The 17,628-nt window shown below is 39.2% G+C and overlaps 1 protein-coding gene across 5 annotated transcripts in view; it reads left to right on the top strand.

The window, feature by feature from the left end:
* The window catches only part of slc8a3 (solute carrier family 8 member 3), a 115,716-nt gene extending 99,607 nt beyond the window's left edge, over positions 1-16,109 (top strand). For 3 of the 5 annotated variants that reach the window (XM_044167424.1, XM_044167426.1, XM_044167425.1), the window contains 4 exons: positions 7,384-7,508; positions 7,975-8,074; positions 10,184-10,453; positions 11,721-16,109. In XM_044167424.1, the coding sequence (XP_044023359.1) occupies positions 7,384-7,508; positions 7,975-8,074; positions 10,184-10,453; positions 11,721-12,097 (872 nt within the window). In that variant the 3' untranslated portion in view covers positions 12,098-16,109. Of the gene's footprint in view, positions 1-5,088; positions 5,107-7,383; positions 7,509-7,974; positions 8,075-10,183; positions 10,454-11,720 lie in introns of all 5 variants that reach the window. The other 2 variants (XM_044167423.1, XM_044167421.1) reach the window with 1 other exon arrangement.
* Positions 16,110-17,628: the final 1,519 nt, after the last annotated feature.

Consider the following 17,628-nt stretch of genomic DNA (forward strand, 5'->3'; position numbering starts at 1 on the left):
CAATCCCTGCATCCTCCCATCTCTCAATCAATCATCCATCCATGTTGCCATTCTTCTATCCCTCCATAAATCTATTTACCATCCCTCCATTCCTCCACATGCCATCCTTTAATATTCCTCCTATATTCAAGTCTTGCTTCCTCCATAACTTCTTCTTGCTCTCCTGTTTCTGCCAATCCCTCCGTCAGTCCATTCCTCTATCCCTCCATAAATCCATCCAATTTATCCATTCGCCTTTCCTGCATCCACCAGATTCTCCATTCTTCTGCACCTCTTACACCCATCTCTCCATTCATCCATCACTATTCCTGTCAAACATTGGCCAGTACCTCCATCCATTCATCAATCCCTGCATCTCTAGCCTTCCTTTCCCCCTCATATCTATCACTCTTTTCATCCCTCTATCCCTTTTTCCAATCCCAACAAGCGCCCATCAATCCACCCCTCCAGATCCCATCCCTCAATAGCTCTTCCTTATTCCATCATTGCTTCCTCCACTTATTCATCCCTCCATTCCTTATGTCATCCTTCTCCTCCATTCATCCTCTCCTTTCTCCACCAATCCCTCCATCAGCCCTTGTTTCTATTCCTCTATCGCTCCATAAATCCATTCAGCCATCTCCCCATTCCTTCCTTCATGCATCCACCAGATTCTCCCTTCTTCCGTACCTCTTGCCTCCCTCCACCCATCCACACATGCAGCTCCGGGCACAGGCCCAGATCTACCTCCGGCCTCAGCAACCAGAATAGCCCTGATAAGTCAAATGATGATTCTGTCTTAATGAGCTGTGGAGAGAGAAGGCGTACATTAGCGGCATATTGACGCTGTGACTCAGAGCCCGGCTGTGTGTGAGAGCCAGAGAAGGACTCACTTTTTTGTAACGAGACAGATCTGATTTGGCCGAGCGCACAGGAGAACACGCTGATGATGACGGTTAAACACAGACACTCCACCCTACCCCTCCACATGTTCACACACACTCATGCACACACACACACACTCCTCCACCCCTCCAATTACATCCCTTTGGTTAATCTTCCCTATCGCAATTGTACTGCTGGCAGAATGACAACCTTCTGGATTGTGAGTGCAATCGGTACAATGAGTCTGCTTTTGAAACACCTCTGTTTGTGTGTGCGTGTGTATATACACTTGTGTATGTGTTGTTTGTGTGTATGTGTTTATACGTATTTGCAGGTTTGCATGTGTGTGTATTCATCTGTATGTATATGCATGTCTGTTACTTTTCTGTTGTAGACTTAGTTGATTAATCGATTATTGATTTGAATTGAATTGAAAATGTTTATGTTTACATTCTGTATTTCTCACCAAGAAGCATTGTGTGTATCCTTGAGGTTTGACAAACGTATTAAATGCATTTCCTTCCTGATAATTGTAAAGCAGATTTTTTAACTTCTCTTCTCTAGCCACTGTTTTTATGGAGAAGAAGTCAGTCAGAGGCTCGAATCAGAGCTGTAGACAATTTTAAACACTTCGTCTTTGAATTTGTGAACAAAACATGCCGCCATAGTCTCTGAATTCACCCAATATTGACCCAGAATCCAAAAGTGAATGAATCTATGCTTCAGATTGTATTAGATGTCATCTTTAGCTTCAGCTCGCCATTATCGGCGCACATAACAGAATTTTAAGCTCTGTGATTGGATGTTTCTTGTTGAAACGCACCTTGGGAGTCGAAGTTAACTTGTCACCCCCGAAAAGTTTTTATGTACACAGGCTTGCACCATGAGTACTGTGTGTGCTGTGAGTCACACCATCTATGGAAAAAATGATGAATGACTTTTACCTCCAGAACCAGGGGTGTCCACTTCGCAACTGTATTGGACCTCCATTTATGCAGCGGGGGTGCTAACACAGAGGGATCTGGCAAAAAAAACAATAAAATACAACCGCATCTGGCAACGCACTGCCTTAGCCAGTGAACAAGCAATTTAAAGATATCACCTTCAAAACTCAAGAATCTGTGATAGGGACTTTTCCATATTTTATTTATTACATTTTATAGACTAAATAATGAATTGATTAATCAAAAGAATCATTAACAAATTCATTGAATATGAAGATAGTCGTTAGTTACAGCCATAGTCTTCTGTGCTTGTTAGTTTGCGTATGTGTATCTCTATTTGTATGTATTTGTGCTTATCTACCTGTATATGTATGTGCTTGTGTGGTTTGCTTTCATCTGTTCCTGTTTGTGAAATTTTATCTGAATGTGTGTGTGTTTGCCACTCCCTCACCAGCCTTTACAAAATGACATACTGTTATTACTGACTGGGGTATGAACACTCAGACTCACCACAGCTGGGTTTTACACCACACTTGGCTTCAGATCAGCACGACTCGGCTAGTACTAATGATAATGAAGCAAGTCGTCCACAGCAATTAATGCACTTAGCTACTAATGATGATTAACTGTGGACTGTATTTGATTTAGTAAGTTGATAAGCTGCCTCCAAACACAAACAGGTTAATTAGTATCATGTCTCAGTGAAAGAGGTTTCAAAAGGAGCCGGACCATTCATGGAAGATGTTTGTTTTGTCCTTCAGAGCCTCTTATCCCTTTAAGAGAGTGAAAATGTTGTCCTTGTTTTATGAATGTAAGGAGAAATTATTATGAAGACGTCAAAAGTAAGAGTTGTCAGCGTGAATCTCTAGAGGCTGAAAGGCATGGGAAGGCTTTTTCCTCTCTCTTCATCCACTTTTCTGTCATGTAATTATCTGCCTCGCTGGATGACTTTTTGAGCCTCTTTTTATTCTTAATCATATAATTTAGTTATGGTTTACACTTTACAGAGGGCATCTGAGCGTGTTGCGCTGTGTCACTGATCTGCTGTGCAACTACAGTATGCATACAACAATCAGGCAGAGTCTTAATCAAAATGCTAAGAAAGGGGCGTGATAGTTCTGAGTATCTGCATGAGGCACCTTCATCATCAGCATATTTTATTTTACAATGTATGGATGCATGTGGTTGGCTGTAACTGGATGATTAGCAGCCTCGCCACAGAAGGGTTGTCAGGATACCAGATCTGTCTGGGAAAATGTGAGTTAGTGAATAGAAATCTGTTCCCTCGCTGAATAACTACCACTGAAGTGCATCTATTAATAACAACCTCAGCGTGTTCCAATGAAAAAGTAATAGATATTTGTATAGCCCAATATCACATGCAATGTCTTAACAGGCTTCTAATCTCTAAGATGACAAGACAACCTTCTTTAAAAAAAAACTGGAAGAAACCTCACAGGGGACATTCAAAACCATCCAAAACCTCCTTTGATGGCTATGGAGTGCAATAGGAGCCATAGGTAGAACAAGTCTTTAAAAAAATAGAGAAAACTGTCAGTTATAAATCCTAAATACAACAATGGGACTAAAATCAAAGAATAGAATTTTTAAATGTCCAATAATAACGTAGCAAGTCCAGCATTAGAAGTAAGATAAAATACAATAGTATTGGAGAACCGTTGCATAAACAACTGACTGGGATAAAAAGATGGGTCTCTCTCAAAAGTATATCAAGACAAGAATTTGGACTTGCATTGGAAGGCTTTATTTGTACTAGGGATAATTCTCCGCTATTGGAGAGAGTTTGTGGAATGGTAAACATTAATGACAGAAAAGAATGCCAATTTTGAATCTGAGGACTTATAATTAACAAAGGAATTTCTGTGACGTTTGATCACAGGTTTTACTTTATATGAAGCAAGCCCCTTTTTAGTGGTATTTATAATGTTATGTTTTATTTGCACTTTTATTTCTGTTAGCTATAATGTGCCCAGATGTGTTCTGTTTGTTCTGTTAGTCAGTGATTTAAGCTAAGAAAAATCACAAAAAAGTGTGACATAATAAGTCCAAATGAAATGAGTCGAGCATGTCTGTGTGAATGGATTTAACTTTCCTTCCCACTGTTTAAGACTATTTTCGTGCTTTTACTGATGTTGACTTTTGAAAGCTGATACCACCGTTGTCTTTTAATAGAAGTTCCCAATAGCTAATATTTTGATATGTAGCGCTCTCTTTGTGAAGATTCACTTCTTCTTCTATAATTTGGTCTATCTACAGAATAAAAAAGCCTCTGAAGCAACATTTAGGCCTTCATGAGACACTAAAACTCTCCAACATGCTAGCAAGGTTTTTAGGCTGGCTGGCAGCTATTCATGGCAGGTTGAAGCAGGTTTTGTTGTTGTTTATACACTGCCCCCCAACTGAAGCTGTCAAATAAAATCCTGTCATCCTCGCCTCCTCCATATTGACAGTGGCAACACTGGCTCTTACATAATATAGATCCCTCCGACTGTTATATTTCAAGATTTGTAGATGTCCCCAACAAATGTGATTTTGTAAAGAAGAAGACACAATTTAACATTTATTTTTTATACGTAACGGTAATCTAGAGGACAAACAAATCTATATTACACACACATATATATATATATATATATATATATATATATATATATATATATATATATATATATAATATCTTACTATTTCTGTTTTATCTTTGACATTTATAGCTTAATTTATTTAAATACAAGCACTGTGTACTTTTTATCTTTATATTATGATAATGATGCATGGGAAATAAAAGTAGCTCAGATTAATTTTGTTATTGTTATTAAAAGGCCAAGTTGTGGGAAATGCATGTGTAATTATTACCTTCAAACTCAGTCATCTAACAACAGCTGGGCATAATAAAGTTTTGAGTTAATGTTATGCTCATAGCAGGAGGTCATGACGCAAAATATCCTACCATTTTGTTGATTTCTATCAGCCATTTTTTCCCTTAATTAACCTCCATCGTGCCTTTGTGCCCATAAAAAACTACACGATACCATATTCCTTCCACTACCTCAGCCAATTGAATAATCAGTGCCATATATATTACACCTCAGAATCAATACCCAGCCATTCTCTGAGGCCATCACATTTTTCTCCTCCTTATCAACCTGCTTTCTTCCTTGTGCATGTTTCTTCCATTTCCACTGCTCATCGCCTTTTCTGTTTTCTCCATGTCTTCCTCCTTCCTCTCCTCCTCCTCTTCCCTCTCTTCTCTCTTCCACAGCCCTATTGTTAGCTGACAGTAAGTTGTACATTCCTCCTCTAAGCATCTCAACTAACGTCACTTTCTCTGTGTGTGGTGTGGTTTAAACATCAGCCCTAAATTTGAGGGTTGAGGATGACAATTTAGATGGCTTATTTTGCTGCTGATAAAGATTTTCAGTCAGTACTCATACTTTGAGAGGTTTGATATAAATAAACTGCATGCCAACGTTGTTATCCACTTATACTGTCATTGTTACAAACAACACATGCTCTTCTGCTCCTCTCTCCCGCACTTAATGATGGATTTTCACGCTAATCAGCTGATTAATTAATCATAAATCCATAAATTATGTTCTCCAGTCAAGAGCAAGGTACAGACACTTGATAACCATCAAGATGAAAACTTGCAGTTCCGAAATTAGAAATTTAATTACCTTTGTGGGACTGTGTTATTATTTTTTCCCTCTTCCTTGTCAAGGAAACTGTGTCGTGTAGTGGTGCAGCACAAAGCAGGGGAATGGCTGGATAATCAAATTTTAAACACGAGCAAAAGAAATCCTGTCAGGACTTGAGGATACATACTGTCTTGGGTGTGTAATTGATTTATCTTAAAAGTATGTGTGTGCAGGCACTCATGCACTGATATATTATGCATGCCTCTGTGTGTGTGTGTGTGTGTGTGTGTGTGTGTGCTTGCCGACATGCCCTCCTATCAAGGGGACTTGGCTGTGATCTTTAATGGCAACATTAATATTTAATGGTAAGCGTGTTGTCAGCAAAGAGCAGCAGGCTGGGACTCGGGGCTCATATAAAAGATGACAAGGTCTCTGCACCAGGTGGCTCAGTGGGGGTGTCACACACAGAGTGGGATGAGAGGCCTTTGGATGCACAACCGCTCCTTCTTGATAGAGTTTGACAGCACAGAATTGATGTTATGGCGCTCTTTGTAGTGTGCAGTGCACTCAGGAGCTCTGTGAAGCATTGTGGCTTCTTTCTACAGCAGAGCCACCCAGGACAAATCTGATAGGCAGATAGGACTGATCAGGGCTTACACGAGCCATGGAAATCATTTTGTATAACATTTTTTAAAATAAGACCTTAACGAATACTGACATTGAATGGAAGGCCTTGAAAGTACTTGATTTGTTATTCTTGCTCTTTTAATGAGTATGCTTCAGCTCTGTCTTACAATCAGCACCTCACATCCTTATTGTGAAACCTTATGATGGAGATTTGTGTTGCATTAAAATGGTCAGTTCACCCAAATCACAAAAAACGAAAGTTCATTCCAGCCCTTGGATATAGTTTGACAGGTCCACTTACTAGCTTTTTCTGGAGCTTTTAATCATTTTACACGGTCTCCGTCAGAAGATGGAATTTGCTCAGCTGTCATGGAAATGGATCAGATCCATCTTCATGACGACTGAGCAAACTCCATTCACTGATGAAGACCATGTGATACAGTTGAAGGCTCTGGAAAATGCTAGTAAGTGGACATTGAGTTGGGATTGTTTTGTCAAACCACAAAAACACAGTTTCTCACTTACCCCCAGTAGTATGCAGCCATGCAGATAGTTTGGGTTTTAGGTTTGGAGATATCTGTCTCTGACATTTATTCGACCCTCCCGAAAACAGTGGAGGTGAAGGGAATTTTGTTTGTGGTGCTTAAAGCATTGAAAAAAGACATTTTAGCTCATTGAAAACATTTTTAATTGGAAGTATATAGCTTTCATTGGAAAGTACATCCAAGCAGCTGTACAAGTTATTGTAAGTCATCTTACAGAATAAAAACTCTCGACAAACTTTTTTGATTAATGTGAAAGTATTTGCCATTGGTTTAATGTGAAAAACGGAATCTTCCATGTCGACTGAAAATTATGTCAGCGGGAAGGCTGTCACTTGCAGTGTTTGCGCTTTGTGCCGGATTAATCAAGCATGCAAGTTTGTCTAACCTTTACATAACAAAGTTGGACCGCTACCAAGACACTTACCATAGAGAAAGCTTTTAGAAAGTGGCTATTTAGTGGGCATTACTACAATAAATCTTATAGTTTTTCGCTTTGCACTGATTGAGTGTGACAGATGTGACTTAAATACTGCATATAAAACAAATCTTGTCTTTTTGTAAAGCCTGAACATTATAAAGGCTGAATAAATTCAAACTGTTACCAATGAGGCAAATTTCTGATGTTCTGTTTGTATGCTGTGAAATACAACACAACATGGTAATCAGCTGAGCATCCTCTTGTTTTGATTGCCATCTTTCTCAATGTAATTTCTTTTTATTTTGCTCCCTCTTGCCTTCTCGGCTCAGATGTACCAGACAGGAAGATGACATCAGACGAGGAGGAAGCCAGGCGGATCGCAGAGATGGGAAAACCAGTGCTGGGGGAACACTCCAAGCTGGAAGTCATTATTGAGGAATCATACGAGTTTAAGGTGGGAAAGGTTACTCTTCAAACAGAGCAAACGCAGCCTGATATGCCTGATTATTACAGCTGAAACCAGTGTTTTCCATGCGATCAAACAAATATACTAACTAATTCAGCTGCCACCTTGCCTGAAAGAACAGCTACATATTTCTAATTTTAGCCGTGGCGACTGTTGCTCTTCAGAGGCCTTCCAACCCACATAGATGCATTTCTGGAGGAGATATGGTTAATATCTATCCTCTAACCTCCTCAGCCAAAAAATATACGCACCATATTTGTTTCTGGTGTGTGGTTTTATCATGCATCAAACAGGGGTTTCTGCTGCCTGAAACTTGATGCCACTGCCATCATGTGGTGAAGCTCATGTATTTCTCTTTTCACTTTGTTGAAGCAGCCTCCACTGATGCAGATTCTAGACCCTGAATGTAAATAATGGATGGATTTCATTCTTGTTTTGGTATTGTATCACACAGAGCACAGTGGACAAGCTGATCAAGAAGACCAACCTGGCACTGGTGGTGGGAACGAACTCCTGGAGAGAGCAGTTCATGGAGGCCATTACAGTCAGTGCAGGTACTGTAAAAAAACACCATGTTCTCTGCTCTGACTCTAGGGGGCTGCACACAATTACACTGGACATCGTGGTCCCTTAGTGTTTCCTCACATAAACAGCTTATTGGTTATAGTCATCTATAATTTTTTAATAATTTTTTATATTTAACATTTGAAAAAAATATATATAATATAATATAAAGTCTTTTTGCTATAAGATCTGGTAATTTTGACAATTTCATTCGCTTAAGGTTTATATATTATTATTTATTATCCCGCACTCTAAATGCTGGAGATTTGGAGGCTCTTTAAAGAAATAATTTGACATTTTGGGAAATATGCTTATTCGCTTTCTTGCGTGCTTTCTTGAGAGTTAGATGAGAAGATTGATACCACTCTCATATCTGTATGGTAAATATAAAGCTACTGCAAGGCCAGGTTTTTGTACAAATTAAACAAACAAGATATAACGTGTCAGTTAGTGAGCTTTAGAGGTGCTGGTAGGTGGATTGTGTTACCTGTCGACAGAGCCAGGCTAGCTGTTTCCCCCTGTTTCCAGTCTTTATACTAAGCTAAGCTAATCTTCTACTGGCGGTAGCTTCATATCAGACAGATATGTGAGTGGTATTGATCTTCTCATCTAACACTCACATATCGAATGTCGTCATCTCAAAATTTTGGCTTCAGCCCAAAAATATTGGTGTCAGCGTGATCCTTCAAAAACTCATATTAGTGGAATCCTCCTGGAAAGCAAGGCTCTTGAAGCTCTGGAATAATCTCATGTACGTAAGAGAGAACTCATCCATCATGTCAGGCGACAGCAGCATCAGATCACCCTGCAGCCTGCAGTGCAGTTGCTGCTGTGCCCGCTGCACTCACAACCACCATGTAGTGAAGGCCTCGGTTCGTCACTTTGGTCTTGAAATATTTAATCCAGCGGTGCTCTTTATTTTTTCATGATCCACCCGTGGCTGAAAAATGCATGCAGCTCACATGGCCTGACACTTGGAGTCAGCACAGTGTCCCTCCTGTCCACTGAGTTTCCTGTGAGCTGCTGGGACACAGAGGACGCCCTGCTCCTCCACCTGAGGAGGGTGGCCATTTACATTTGCGTTTTTAGCTGTTGTAAGATGACACTTTTATGCAGAGGAGCTCACAGTGAGCGTGGTTCAAGGTCTTATTCAAGCTCGCTTCAGCTCACCACAGCTGGTGGGGTTACTCAATCTGTGACCTTTAGGTTATGGAGAAATCTCCCAGAATAAACTGAGCATGTGTCCCAAATCCATGCATCCATACACATTACAGTACATACAGTATTAATACTGTTTTAGCAGTTAGGGCCAATTATTAAGATTAATTAAGATTTAATACTTATGTTTTTGTTTTCCAAGATATTTCTGGAGCTTAATCACTACTACTTATTAGAGAGTGGAGTTAATAGAGAATAGTTTAAAAAAAATCAGGCTATGGATTCTGCATTATTAAATGAGGTAGAAAGTGTAAACTAAAGTTTGTAACCTACTAACTTAAGCAAAAGTTAAATGTATGTACAAACTTCATCCCCATCTATAAAAATACAAAAATGTGCCACTCTTTTAATGAATTAAAAATTAGTCATGCCCTGTGGCAGTTAATAATCCAGATATGTATTCATAGCACATTTAAAATTGAATATACACAACAGTAACCCCAGGCTGAAGTGATATGATGTCTCACGCTGAAAAATAAGTGAATGTTGTTCTCTTCCTTCCCCTCCCTGTCATCCCTTATCTCCTTTATCGATCCTTTACCTCGCCAACGTTTTCCAACTCTTCTCTGCCTCTTCATCCTCTCTGCTCACTCTCAACTTTGTACTTCATCATCTGCCTTTCTTTTTTCTTTCCCTGTCATATGCTCTTTTGCTTTTTCATCTTCCATCTCTTCGTCTTGTTTGCTCTTTGCCTCTTCTCTTAATATTTACTTCCCCTCCTTCACCCCTCTCTTTATCTTTGCCAAATATTCCGCTATCTCTTCGTCCTCTCTGCTGCTCCACTCTCTCCTGTCATCCCATTACGCTTCAATCTATCCCACCTTTCACACCCTCGACTCCCCCGCCGCCTCCCCCCGCTCGGCCCCAATTCTCACCCGGAGATGAGGACGAAGAGGACACAGGGGAAGAACGGCTACCATCCTGTTTCGACTATGTCATGCACTTCCTCACCGTCTTCTGGAAGGTCCTGTTTGCTTGCGTTCCTCCCACTGACTACCTGAACGGCTGGGCCTGTTTCATTGTCTCCATTATCATCATCGGCCTGCTCACGGCCGTCATCGGCGACCTGGCGTCTCACTTCGGCTGCACCATTGGCCTCAAGGACTCTGTCACTGCTGTGGTGTTTGTGGCACTTGGTACATCTGTCCCAGGTGAGAAAAGGACATGTCATTGTCAATACATTCATGTTTGCAATGTGAAAATCTGTCCTCTAAAGTTTTGTATATTAATGATTTTTATGTCAGTAGATGGATTATATAGTTCTTTCATAGTTTGAGAAAAATCTGTGACTTCATGAGTTAACAGCAAACATGCTTTGTCATCAAGATGGCTGATTTTCTTATTTCCTCCAAACTGACATTTTCACCCAACAGGAACAATATGTCACCAAAAACCTTGACTCTGTCAGCATATTTGATATTAAAGGTCCTACATGCAGCATTAATAAATCATCACTGCATTCATTTTGGAAAAAAAGATATATAAATATTCTAAACAAACAAAACCAATACAAAGAAGATTGCCGGCCTCTACTGGCCTTCACAATGCAATTCATATTTTGAGCGACAGGTGGATTTGGCAGGAAATGGAAAATGTGGAGAGTCACTTCCAGTATGTTTATCTTCTTCAGGAAACTGAAAGGTCTGGGGGGAATAGGGTGAAAGGTAACAAGAATTGTGGGAGATCTTCATTTCTAGAAACGCTGATTAACAAAACTCAATAGCACTATCTCACAATATACTCTCACTATAGCACAATACTCATCATCTTGAAGGTCTCCTTTGTTTATGGAAATTATACTATGAATTAGACAAGAGTATAGTGATGTTTAAAGGCCTTGAAAACCAATTTTCTCAGTCAGCTGTGAACGATGCGGCCCTATACAGCCTTTCTGCCAGAGTCTGAGCAGTTATTTTAGATGAGACATTTATGTTTTGTTTTTTGTTTTTTTGTGCTCTTCTTTGTGGTTTGAAATGGGTGGGACTGTGTGCTTTTATCATATCACATGATCTTCCTCAGCAGATAGATTTTTCTCAGTAGTCATGGAATTATAGATGTTCAAATTTCCATTTTTTTTATCTTAGTTTAGCATAAAGACTGGATAGGTCTGGTAATAAGACTGGAAGCAGGGGGGGAAATAGCTAGCCTGGTTCTGTCTGAAGATAATAAAATCCACCTAAAGCTCACTTATTAACATGTTGTTTTTCTCAAGGCATAGTAGACAACAATGAGGATAATTAAACAGTCCTTCACAACCAATATGTCAATGCTGAACTGAGAAAAGTTTATTGTCAATTGAACTTTCAATCAAAAGACAACTCTTAAATTTACCTTTTGATGAGATTGTTTTGTCAGTTACATTTAAAACAATTTAACATAAAGTAAAACAGTAACAACAAATTACTTCTCCTTCCACAGACACCTTTGCCAGTAAGGTAGCAGCAGTCCAGGACACCTACGCAGACGCCTCTATCGGGAATGTGACCGGCAGCAACGCCGTCAACGTCTTCCTGGGAATCGGCATGGCCTGGTCAGTGGCGGCCATCTACTGGCACATGAAAGGGAAGCCATTTGTGGTGGAAGCTGGCTCGCTGGCCTTCTCTGTCACCCTCTTCACCATCTTCGCCTTCCTGGCCATCTCGGTGCTGCTTTACAGGCGCCGGGCCCACATCGGAGGAGAACTGGGCGGGCCCCGGGGACACAGACTGGCCACATCAGCCTTCCTTTTCGGCCTCTGGTTCCTTTACATCCTCTTCTCCAGTCTGGAGGCCTACTGTCATATAGAGGGCTTCTAAACAGAAAAGACTTCAGCGTGAGAGAATACACACATACAGGGGTTTAAAGTACAACTTCAGAGGTAGAAGAGTGAATTCTCACTGTGGAATATGGATCAGTCTTGTATGGTATGAAAGGACAGGAGAGGTAAATCCGGTGTTTTCCCAGACACCTCCCTCCCTCTCCCTCTCTCTCTTCCTCAACCCCTCCTGTAAGGATGCTTGGAGGTGTGTCTCCTGCCCTCTAGTGCCATTAGGCCTGTTCGCCCTGGCTATAGGAGAGCCGTCCTGAGCCTGTGCGAGTGTGCTTACAGTTGGGATTGGGTTACCACTGAGTCCAGAAGATGTCGATGCCTGGGTGGTCCTGCATTCCACTGAAAGAGACTGCAGTCTTATATCTGGAGAGAGTTGAGTTAATCAGAGGTATATATTTTTCTCAACATCTGACGAGAATGACTTTTTTTAAAAAGTATTTTGGGGATAAAAATGCAAAAAATAAATAAAACAAAAAAATAAACACACACACACACATACAAAAAGAGGAATAAAAGAACTATTTTCTGATCTACGTTAAGGAATAGCAAAAGATAATATCGTAAATGGGAATATGTTGTTGAGTGACGGTGGGATGGATTCATAGTATTTATTTTTATTTGCATAGTTTCCTAAGAAGCACTGCAGAGTTCTCAGAAATCACACAAAGAAGAAGAAGAAGAAGAGTGACAGTGACAGTTCATACTGGCAGATGAATCACCATTCAAACAGGCAAGGAGGTAGAGGTGGACACTGCCCTGAACATTACTTCCGTACTCTATACGTATCTATATATAATATATTTCCATATTTTCTGTATATTTTGAATATTTGTTTAAATGTGGTCACCTTCTGCTCTAACAACAGAGGATTGCTGTGGCTAAGTGGGGGGGGGGTGTCAAACTATATACTGGAACGATGTCTTCACATTTTTAAGAGTTATGTAACTTGCCTAGGTAAAAGTATGACATTGTATTTTATTTATTTACTGATATCTTGGTCTCACTCGAGTTTTCACCTTTTCAATCAGAAATCAGAAAAAAAGAAAAAAAAAACGTGTTGCTGCAGAGGTAAATTCAGAGGTATTTTTCTACTCTTCCTTTCATGCACTTTGCTGTATAGTTCTATTTATGGAGACTTCTACTTGTACATGTGCAAAAGGCCAATATTAAAGGTGTCACTATGGACTGAACAGAGTGCCTGTGGAGGGAGAGGCGTTTGCTGCAGCTGCCCACACTGACAAGCTCTTTGTTCAGCTGAACAACTGAAGAGTTTCTTTCTAAAATGGTGCATAACCATTTTTGAAGCTGCATTAATAGATTTTTGGCCACTTAGGGGAAGCAGAACAAGTTGAAAACACATCTGCCATATTATAACCTTAAAGAAAGCAGAAGTCCTGATGCCGCTAGCTGCTAGCTGCTGTTCCACTAGCTTCTGTACCTTCTTGAGTTTAACTATCTGCTTATTAAAATAAATATCTAAGTTCAAACCTTCGTGATTTTAACAAAATTAAACAACGATTAATTTGTTGCCATACAAAAAGCTACAGCTCCTACAGTGTGTTAGCTTGCATCATCATAACTTTGGTTTCTTTCATATCCATGAACATTCTCTTTTAATGTCATTTTTCCAACTTTTTAGTCGTCTATAAACGTCTACAACATTCTGTGCTCTCTGCCCTGCTATCGTTTCAGCTAGTTACTCGCCTCTCGCCTGTGGACTAGCCTCAGCTGGTGATATTTAACAATGGTCTAGGGCTTATGGAAAATGTACATTAAATGCCACTGAAAACAGAAATATTAAATAAAAAATATTACATTGTTTTAAAAAAGAATTACAATCCCTGTCTTGAGAAACAGAATGAACAACATGACAAAGGCTTAAATAGCAGAGTAATTTGCATTATTACAAATGTTAATTGGATTTTGAATCAGGTTTTCTCACTAATGAAACAGAACCCAGAAGTTCTACTCTCACTCCAGCTCTATATAAAGTCGCATTCATTAGCATTAATTTGGAGTTGTATTTTTGAACAGCTGATGAATGTAAGTCAAATATTCATTTTTGTTCTCCAACAACTCCGGGAGGAAATATCTTGCTATTTAGCTGCTAAATATTCCTCTTTTTTTCACAAACTAGATGCTAACTTTGTTTGCTGTTTGGTGCTCGGCAGGAGTGCTAACATTGGAGTTAGCTAAAATTGCTAAAATACTTTATGGAAATGATGGGAAAGACAGAGTTGGGTGATAATTCTCTGTGGGACACCTTTCACATTACACATAATCATTTTATCCATTGTTAAATATCTATTAGTGCAGCTTTAACAAAATCAAATATTTCTTTTCTTGACATTACAGAAAATCAAGGTGATTCCATAATCAGATTTGTTGGCGTTTTGTTGGCAGCACTTCAAAAAATGACTCATAAATTACATGTTTTTCCATAACAACTTTTACTTTTGGTCATTATGTAAAGAGTAGGTGTCAGTGATGCTCATTTTGGTTTGAAACTCTTCAGTGAAGAAGCTGTGTCGAGAGCTGCTGGTGTGGGTGTCAGAGCATCAGATAGCTCCAGGTTGAATTTGAAAGTAGCCTGATATTGATTATGAATGCTGTTTAACACACGACTGGTGCTTTGTTTTTAAAACGAGAGAAAAAAAATGTACACGTTTGAAACTCCCAAGAGCAGCAGAAAATATGTTTATTACTTAATTTGCATAAAAGTGTATGTTAGTATATAATCAGTCAATTCTTGGCTAATTTAAAAATCACCCAAGAGATTACCAAAGAGGTGGGATGCAACATCTGTTTTAAAAAAAAAAAAATTATAAAAATAAAAAGTAAACACAAAAAAAAGTGACAGTAGGTGGCAGTGACACTGTATTTCCACAAGGGGGATGTCAATCTCTAGTCCCTGTGGTCGTCCCTTCTTCTACTTCTCTACTTAGCACTCCTCCTCCTCCTCCTCAGTGTTCTTCCTTTGTGGTGAGCAGTGTTGTAAATATGTCTGGTGGCTGAATCAGATGCTCTTTTCCTGGCCCTGGACCGCACCTGCTCACCCCACTCTCTCTCTATCTCTCTTACATGTAAACGCACACACATTCGGAGTAGAGCGATGGGTCCACTGCTGCACAGGAGGGAGGACAGTTGGGCTGACTGTCCCATTCAGAGGCAACACAAAACCCACATTATGTACATAATTTTCAGTGTATGTTTACATAGACACAGTATAGGTGTCCTGGGTGGGGGTGGGGAGGGGGTGGAAGCATGTCAACACGACTCTCACATCTCATCTACAGGTTATCTGCAGTTGCTTCATCTGAGCCAGTGTCAGTGGAGGTGTGAAGTATTCAAATGCTTTTAGTATTTTATTTTTTGAGGCTCATTTTGTCACCCTTTCCCTTGTTAAAATCCTGCAACAGGAAATATTTTCAGTTTTAAGTTCAGCAGGTATTCATGATGACAAGGAATTGCCAGTGTTTTTAGTTTTATCTTCGCCTTTAGTGGCTATTTGTATTATTCATTTCTTTGTATTCTTGATTTTATCTGCCGGGATGTGTAGAGCTGAACGTCGGCCAGTTTGTGTTTGTGTGCTGTGCATGTTGCCGTGCTGGAGCCAGGCTGTGCGTCCTCTTCGCACTTGTGTGCACAGACAGGTGTTGTTGGTCTTCACAAGGGCATGACTCTAAATTGGTTCTGTCATTTTGTCTTAACAATACATGTCTTATTCTATAAAAGATGAAAAATATTTATCATACACATCACCTCTCAAGGCACCAGTATTTTCTTTTTCTCAGCCTGTAGGATGGAAGTGAAATATCACTGTACAGTAATTGGTGGTTGATGATGTTGTGAAACACTGAGGAAAGCTTCATTGAATAGGTGAATGCTTTTTTAAAAAACTTTTGTGTAACAGAAAAGGGGCACATTTTAAAGGATGGATATGTTTTTCCTGGCCTGCAATGAGCTGTCAAAATAAAAAAGCAAATTTCCAAAGCTGATGGTGTTTTGAGATCAACCGTTTTTGTTCTTTTACTGTGGAATTAAAGCAGCTTTCTGGTTCATAAGCAAGCACTGGTTGCACAGCAACAGGCTTGATTTAAGTGCTTGACTTAAATCAAGCCTGACTATGTGTGTACTTGGAGATTTCAAAACATCCTGTGTTAATAATATCTTATTGTCACTGTCACTGAGTTAACTTTTCAGGAATGAAGAAAAGCAGTCTTGTTTACAGCCTGACCACATTGTAGTTTTGAGATTATATGTTTGAGATTATATATTTTGAAAGGTTCAAACAAACCAAAAATTCAAGATAAAAGATGAAAATCTCCAAAATTGGTGTTACAGTATTAGGGTTTTTCACAAAAGTATTGTGTTGTGTCAGTACATGCTGCTATTTAAATATGATGCAGTGAAAAAGCACAAGTGGGTCGTCCCAAACATGGAGGTGCAGATTTTCTTTAGGATACAGGCTTCTAGGCATTGATGAAATGAAAGATGTTTTTTTTGCAAATGACTCCTGATTCTTGCTTTTCATTTACCTTTTCCCATCCAGCCCAGAAACCAAGTGAAGGGATTATTTTGTCCCATTAAAAACATATTTTTCTCAGCTTGCAGATACTTTTAGTCCATTTCTGTGAAACCAATCCTCTGTCTAGTATCTCATATCTTTATATCAATGATCTCCATGTCTGTTGATTGCACTTCACTGCATATCTGGAACAATAAGTAGCAAAGCCTCCAGGTTGTGTGGGTGGTTTTGTGTGTTTTTCATAACGTTGTGAAAGTAGCCAAAAGCAGTTCCTCTGCAGCCTCCTCTGCAGAGGAACTGCTTTGTTTACATTTTGCAAACCGCATAATATTCCATATTAGATTTGACATTTTTTTTAACCAGCACTTAGGCAATGGTCCTGTAAGGTGCAGAAAAGTAACTTAAGATGGATGGTTTTGTTAATATCTGTAATTTATTCAGGCATTTTCAGGTACGTGAAAGCTTAATTGATTATCGAAGGGTCCTGTCTTTCTCACTTTAATACACATATTCTCCCTCTGTCACACTCATAAGTCTTTACTTGGTGCCTGATGAAAAATAAGGTAGCCTTTTAAAAATTATCTCAATTGTGCCAATCTCTAATAAAAGAGCTTAATGTTCAAGTTTCCAAATGCAAAAGCAAAACAAACCCTCAGCTGTCACATGTATGGAAGAACATTTCTGCCAGAAAAAAAAGTTAGTCATAACAAAACAAATGTTCAGGGTAAGCACAGAAGTTTGAAATAGTAAGTCAAAATTATGAGATAAAAAGTCAAACTTTTTACTTAGGCCTACTAACTCATAATTTTCACTTAGTAAGCTAAAATTTGGACTTATTAGCACATAGCTTTGACTTACTATTTAATATGTTTGATTATCTCATAATTCTGATTTAGTAAGCTACATTTTTGATTATTTTATCTCACACTTTTGACTTACTATTTAGTAAACTAAAATGTAGATATTTGATCTTATTCTTTTGACTTAGT

This window comes from Siniperca chuatsi, linkage group LG15, assembly GCF_020085105.1.
Source record: "Siniperca chuatsi isolate FFG_IHB_CAS linkage group LG15, ASM2008510v1, whole genome shotgun sequence".
NCBI lineage: Eukaryota > Metazoa > Chordata > Actinopteri > Centrarchiformes > Sinipercidae > Siniperca > Siniperca chuatsi.